At 35.2% G+C, this 8,249-nt stretch overlaps 1 protein-coding gene across 1 annotated transcript; it reads right to left on the bottom strand.

Annotated features, from left to right (window-relative positions):
* Positions 1-3,991: 3,991 nt before the first annotated feature.
* Positions 3,992-4,564, bottom strand: LOC149240684 (uncharacterized). The gene has a single exon (XM_089370277.1). The coding sequence runs from the start codon at positions 4,562-4,564 to the stop codon at positions 3,992-3,994; it is 573 nt and encodes a 190-aa protein (XP_089226403.1).
* Positions 4,565-8,249: the final 3,685 nt, after the last annotated feature.

Consider the following 8,249-nt stretch of genomic DNA (forward strand, 5'->3'; position numbering starts at 1 on the left):
TCTATTCTCCTATTGTGTCCTATGTCCTTGTTTAGTTGCATTGAACTTCTTATGTGGTGCAATGTTCTATTTTTCTTCTGCTTTGTGAGGCCTTGTTCTTTTCGAATGGAATTTACCTTTACTTTTATCTTTCCATTTCCATCCTTGCTAAGAATTTGTCTTACGCTTTGACTTTTCATACCAATGCTTTAGTTTCCCAATAACTTCCTCAAGTGATCGAGGCTCATCATACTAAATTTGATCTTAAAATTCTAATGGAAATCCACTAACAAATCTGTGAATTTTATCCTTTTCATATTTAAGATATGGTACATACCTTAATAGCTCCAAGAACTTGGTCATATACTCCTCATCTATGATCGATCCCTTGAATTCATGAAGAATCTCTTATTTATGAAGAGTCTCTTGAATTCATGACAACTCAACTCCTCTATCCTGATGTCTCTAAGCCATTTTATATATTCTCACAAGATAACAAATTTCCTTTGAGGTTGAAGATAGTTATTCTGGCCTTCATATTCTCTATATACTCATGTAGTTCAAAGAACTTATTCATGCCAAGTAACTAAGCCTATCAAAACCAGAACTAGAATACTAACTGTGTCCATGTAATCTATCATATATGATCGTGTCATCTCTATATAACCTATTACCACCATGAGAACTACTACCATATGCCCCATTAGTCCTATCCCCTTGTCCATAGCTGATTTGGAGTGGTCCCTGTCTCTGCAATTCTGACAAATTCTGACAAATTACTGCATTGACTTCTGCTTGTTTCTTATGTTCCTGCATGATTACATCATTATCTTCTTTACAACTCCTTATTCCTTCCTTCAAACTCCTTAGTGTGTCTACTAAGTCAAAAGAGTGCCCAACACCACATTTATCATCTGATTCATAGGGAGAATCTTTGTAGTCTACAATCTTTTTGGTCATCTTTATCTCTTCCTGCAAGGCACACTATGTGAGCTAAAATAAATCATAAAAAAAACCAACATACCTTAGTATATCTCGGGGAGGATATCTCATCTACAATACCAACCAAATTAGCACAATAAATATATAAACATAATCATATCAGTATTTAATCATCATCTCAACCATTATCCACTCATCAATGCATGAGCATACCCACCACACATCATGACCCCATGCATGGAAACTATAACCATACCATTGTATGCATAACAACATATGTATGGAACGCACACATATACCTTAAAAATAGACATTGACATGCATATCCAATGTATAACTAACATAAACTCATGATAGACACATCCAACAACAACACCATTAACTTTTCACATGGCAACACCAATGCAACCATAACCGACACCATGCATACACAACCAATACATAGACCAAAAACGTTAGAGCACATATGCAACTGAAATGAATGCATGAGCAACACACCGCCCATCTAGTCCAAAGGGTGAACCATGGTCTAATACCACTATGTAACACACTCGTCCCACATCTACCCAAGTAACCGACCAACCAAGGCAAACATTTGATGAGTGGTTACTATGACCTGATTCAACCTCCTAGGTCAACTTAAGGAAGTACAACTGAGAAAACAAAACCAAACTTACCATCCACACATCCTACAAAAACCTCTAAGACCCACCCCACTTTTCTAGGTGGCCCACCCCTGAGGAAACTCAATAGTTCAAGGATCTAGAGCCCCAATCACTCCCTTGCCAATCCCTCCAAGCGACTGAGGGTCCCAATCACTCCCATGAGCCTATCTAAGTGTGATTGTAGCCATTTTCTACCAGTGCTAAGCCAACGAATGCAAGATTTAAGGCTAAATTATAGAGCTAGGACCCAATCACTACCCAGAAATTCATGGAATCTACAGAAATGAAAAGAAACAGAGACAAAGATGCCAATGCAAATTCTTGAACAGAGACTTTACAGGACTCCTACTAGCCATGACAAGAAATTCATTAAACATGTCACAAATATGCATTCTACAGGTCATAATAACATATCTAAGCATAGGGGTCTTATACTTATCTGAGAATCACTAAGAAGCATTGGTGCCTTATCAAAATAGTTGCATTATCATCTATTAGGTCATATATTCATTTCTCAATCATTTACAAATCAAACATGATGAGAACCATACTTTTTTACGGTCATAAAACATATTCATAACCAACATAAAAACAACAGAAATAATGAGGATACAATAGCCATAAATGCCACATATAATCTTGTACTTTTGCATAGAAAATACAAAGGGAATGAACTCTTATTAATGAAGGCAAAATCCAACCTGATATAGGACTACCACGTTCCACTCAACCAAAGATTGGGTGAGCTAAATCTTGCTTCATCCAATCACCCTCTGCCATATTCCAAGCATGAATGTGTGACTCAAACCAAAATAACCATCTAGGGCTTCTCAAGGGTAAACCACTTCACCCTCATTAATAGAATCAAGTTTTACTGCAATCCTCACTAGATCACTAAGCCATAAACAAACATGGATGCTACTAGATATCTCCACCTACACCTTGAAGAGCTTCTTGGTGTGCAACCCTCTCACCTATGTGATCATGATAGTTATTCACATATTCATTAGCCATGAATTGGGTTTTGTGACCTTTGGCTTAACCAATCTAGATCCTGTGCAACACCTAACAATATTCCCCAATAAAGCTACTCTCATACAAATATGATCCATAAATTTCCACAGATTATTGCACTATATGTTTTTTTACAATATATTTGATATAATTATACTTAAAAAGATGAAATCTACAGTATGCAATTTTTTTCATAAATATTATGTTACAATTTCATGCATGCAAAATCTAAAATGTGAAAAATATAGGACGGAAAAAGCAAAATCCCTCACAACCATAATAAAACAAGATATACCCTTGGAAACCCTTTAGGGAGAAAATCCACCTAAGAGATGAGGTGGCTTTGATCTCTTTCTTTGAATGGAAAATGGATGCAAGTACAAAGAAGTGAGGCTTATGGCCTATGGGTTGCTAAAGTGCGCAAAGCCTATATGTTTTCTCTCTTCATTTCAATCCTTTATTTCTAAACACAAACCAATGTAATAAGAAGATTTGATAAACTCATGCGATTGGATTCATATTTCAAGAGGTCTCTTAGACTTTAATGAATGTTAGAATTCCAACACACTAACCCTAAGGAATTAGGTGTCCAACATTCCCCTCGTTAATATGAAAGGTGAATACAAAAGTGCATGGGAACTAACCGTTGACTCTTGATCTAGGCTCAAAGAAGTTCTTGGAACAATTCCGAATCTAACTAAAAATTGAATTCTTCTATGAACTAGAAATGATCCTTGACTAGAGTTACAACATTGACTCTTTCATCATTTTGATATGAAACATGAAATAAGAGAAATTATGTTTATGAGAGAAAATCATTTAAGCTCTTAGAAGCAAAAAAAACACACCACAACAACCAAAAGATACCTTTAACAAACACCTTGCACCTTGCTATAGTTAGAATAAGTATTATAACTCCATAACATGATGATCTTTGACGAGTTGATTTGATTAACCTAGAACACGATGCATAAAAACATTCTTAGGAAACCTACAATATGAAAGGGATGAACTTATCACTTCTATATACATGTGGATAGTCCCACTTACCACTATAAACACCTTTCCACTACCACTACTAAGAAGAGCAATCTAACTGTTTTTTTAAAGTAAATTTCCACCCAATTAAAATATAACAATGCGGAGAAGAAGGTTTACGCCCTTATCCAATCCCTAATGTTTTTAAGGGAATATGCAACATAGCAATAGTCCCCTTGATCCCAAGATATAACTCTAATTACTGGGGAATTGACTAATAACTATGACCCAAGTAGATTGAGTTTTCACAATACATCAGGGTGAAAGTGCCCAGGAACGGGGGTAGTTTCCTCAGTCGGACGAAGTTGCAATACGAATTGACTAATAACTATAAACCAAAGTAGATCGAATTTTCACAATACATCAGGGTGAAAGTGCCCGGGAATGGGGGCAGTTTCCTCAGTCCGACGAAGTTGTAATGTGAGAGCATAATTGTTTAACTCTAAAGTCCTTAGCTGCTCCTGACTTTGTGTTAAACTTTGCTTCGCACGCTGCAATTCATGTTCTCTTTCCTCGTGCTCATTGTGACGTTGATGTTGTATGACTACTGCTCGCTTGAGAATAGTATTATCACGTGAAAGACTTTCGACTTGCTGCTTCAGCACCACATTTTCTTTTTGCAAGTTTTCAACATGAATAAAATCTCTTTTTGTGCCAACAACTATGGCCTTTTCAAGTGCCTCCATTGATTTTGAAACACGTGATCTTGCATCATCCATATTTGATGAACTCTGCATCTCTCGCAAAAGAAGCTCGACCCACTGACAACCATTAACTGGAATGGCCGCGGTTGCATGTCGATCTGGATTTGGATCAGCTGGACTCTTAATGGGAGAAAAATGGAGTGTCGAATTACGAGGGCAGAACCTCTTGGGAGTCGAAATTTCTGTATCTTCTTCATAACAATGTGACCTCTTTCGAGACATGGTTTCGCTTCACTCTCTTGTAAGTCTCCCTTCGTATCTACAGACAACAAAACTAAAATGAAATTCGCGAATACAGAAAAGCACTTAATCTGGTCTCGCGTTTGTGCTGCAGAGCTAATAAGAAAAGATTTGTTTAGGTTGAACAGTATGTAAGCACACTCACAAATGAATGTATATATATGAATGAGTACTCTTTGAACTCACGGAGACGTGAGAGAAGAGTCATGGACACTAGTCGGCCAGATAAATGCTTTGCATTTTATTCGCTAATAGGTTTTTTTTAAATTGATATCTTATCTATTTATTCATTTAAATTTTGAAGGGTGAGATATACTTTTTCTATTTATGGTTTACTAACTTGTATTTAATTTTAGTGTTTTTTTATTTTTTTACTTCAAATTAATTGTGAATGAGAGGAAGAGACAATACAAGAGAATCATTATCTTGTAAGTATCATTATGTTATAAGTAGCTTATGTATGTTTAATTTATAACTTTACAATAAAGTTAGTGATTACAAATATACATCTTAAATTTTAAGATGCTATTGGTTATGTTTTTTACTATTATGTATAGAATAATTTTCAAAATTTATGTATAGAATAAGGTTTAAAACATAAAAGAATTGATGAGGGAAGTCATAGTATATAGATTCCATATTATTTTATTTTGAGAATCGATGTCTATTAGTTTTTTCGCGACCTTGATTACAATATGTTTATTAGGGAATACATTGGGATGAATGTTAGGATATGATTCACTACAAGTAATGTCTATATATTGATGTTGGACAAGGCATTAATTAGTTTTAGTTTTCATCACCTATGCCCTACTAGCATGAGCAATAGAGATATCAAAGCAAGCTATAAGTAAGAAACTTGTAATGACATTAACCTGATTGATTATTGTATAGTTTTTCCTCTCTATGATAGTGTATTATAAAGCTACGTGCCCATAACAATCCCTATTGTGTAAGTAATGAGGCCCTATTGACCTTACTAAGGCATATCCTGTCATAAAAAATGACCAAAATGAAGCTACAATGAATAAAAGGGCCATGCTAAGTGTTGAATCATCACACATGATGAATTGTGCATGCTTCAGTGAGATATGGCTTCTTCAATCCAAGATAAAAGTAACAATTTGGATTCGATGGCATGTTAGGATGATGGAGTTGCTAGTAGTGGAACCTAGAAACAACATGATGTGGCAGTTTTGAATGTATCAATAAGTGGTAATTCTTAATTGAATTTGAGCATATGATGACCATAGTGAAGCTACCATTAACACAAGGGCCACACTAAGTGCTATATCCTCATACATAATGAATTGTACATACTTCAGTGAGATATGAATTTTTCAGAACAATAATAGTAATGATTTGGAGTTGATGGTAGGTGAGGATGATGAAGTTGCTAGTAGTTGAACTTAGAGACATCATGATGTAGTGGTTTTCAATGTGTCAATGGGTGGAAGTTCTTAATTGGATATAGATAAATGACTAAAATTAAAGAGAGGTTGTCCCTTTAAAAAATGTCTTTGATGTAATTAAGATATAATCAATCATTATGTGATTTAGCACAATGCACCATTCACATTGATGAATGGTTTTTCCTCTCATATATCATGTTAGGAAAGAGAGAAATCATGATTCCAATTAAGGAAAATGCCAAGAAGGACCACAAGAAAAAATATTACTATGGAGGATGTCAACCATGGTATTTTTTTTTTTTTTTTTCTCTTTTTTTAATAATAATCACATGACATCTTATAGGGTTAGGGCTTGCATTGGATATCAAGATAAAAATGAAATGAAAGACATGAAATAAATGCTCAATTATAAAGCATTTAATGTTTTGTATGTCAAAATGTGCATCTTTGGATCAAAATAACTTAAATTTAATGAAACACATCAAATACATAAAGCATTAAATTCTTTGTAGTCCATTTTGTTACTCAAAGCAAAAATATTTTTCATTATAAATTAAAATTAAAATTATCCTTTATGATAGAGTTATAGTCTTGAAATAATTTACCTACTAAAATTATCTATTGTGTATTGAACTTTTAAAAACATGTATAAAAAATTAGAAAATTATTATTATTCATCATGTGTGTGTGTGTGTGTGTGTATATATATATATATATATATATATATATATATATATATATATATATATATATATATATAGATATATAATACTAATAATCATTAAAGCATCCCTAAAAACAGGGATCTATTTTTAGTAGTCAGAGTTTCACTTGAGTAATTTTTGGAAACTGCCACCAAGTGTCACTTTTTCCTATATTTTCGGCATTCGCGTCATATACCTTAAATCGATTAACTCTATTTAATGGACGCCACCAAGGCTCATTTCCACATTCGATCTTGGATCTTTGGCATTCCCAAGGATATCTAGGAACCTTCGGCATAGTCATCGCAACTTTTCTGTGTAAATCTTGCTTTTCTAGTATGTTGTTGCTTTTTCTATCGCTTTTGTTTGTTTAACTTGTGAGAGTGTTGTTTTACCAATTTTATTGAATGACTGCTCACGTTTTAATTGTTTTTGGCTTGTAGAGTGTTTTTTTAAGTTTTGCATTACCCTTCCAAGTGTCACATGCCTAATCCATTTTTTTCACTAACAATCGCCATTGCGGTGACTCTCTCCACATGCTTCATTGTGATTTAGTTTGATTGATTCCTGCACTCGTTTTATTTGCATGCATCATCATTCACTCAAATTTGCACCCACATTCACTCCCCCCTTTAGATATGCTCATTTTCATGTTGCCTTTGGGCATATTTGGGCTTCCTTGGCCCGAATCTTACTTCTCCCAGCATGCACTATGCATTTATGGATCTCAAGGCTTTGCTTTGGCTCCCTGAAATGCACAGAAGATGCCAAGGCCTAGCTACAACTACACATTGCATAGTTCTAGGAGCGAGTCTTGAGCCTTGGCCACTGGGATTTCCCAATGCATAGTCCTAGCTGGCCTAAGCCTAACTGAACTACACATTGTTTAGTTCCAGTCAGCAAGAACTCCCCACTGGCAGATGGGACTGAGCAATGCGCAAAACCAACTAGAATTCAATCACCTCTGAGATTCACTATTGTGCAATTCTTCCCAGCAGTTTCCTAGTTTTATTTTTTGTCTATTCTTGAAGTTATTTTGGTTTCATGATAATATTTTCATGCCATGAGTGTCATCTCTCTCTCCAGGTACAATAGTTGTTGAGAAAATCTCCAAAAGTTACAAGTAACATGGCTTGCAAGAGAGATGCATCAAAGGATGTTGTCAAGAGTAGCACTAAGGAAGTAATTGAGCAGGTGTCAGTGAATTTTCTAGTTGATTACACAAATACTCAAGGAAATCAAGGATATATTTGCAAGGGAATTCAAGGAAGATCTAGAGGACCAGTAGGTGTATGTCAATATGCACTAGTCAGGCTTACATAAGGTTGCATGCAGGTACCCCACCTTCCGTAGTGCAAACATCATCCACTAGATTGTCTCATGCATAGATCCCAAGACTATGACATTGAGTAGTGCCAGTGGAACACAACTTTCTACCTTCAAGTACGAAGAATTATCATCAGATGTATCACTTATCTCAACTGATGAACCGCATGGACACACTTTTCTATGCCACCCACAGCGATGTAAACACCAAAGATATTTTAAAGC

The sequence above is a fragment of the Pinus tabuliformis genome, chromosome 8, assembly GCF_031772625.1.
Source record: "Pinus tabuliformis cultivar Carrire ecotype Pingquan chromosome 8, CPIR1, whole genome shotgun sequence".
Classification (NCBI taxonomy): Eukaryota; Viridiplantae; Streptophyta; class Pinopsida; order Pinales; family Pinaceae; genus Pinus; species Pinus tabuliformis.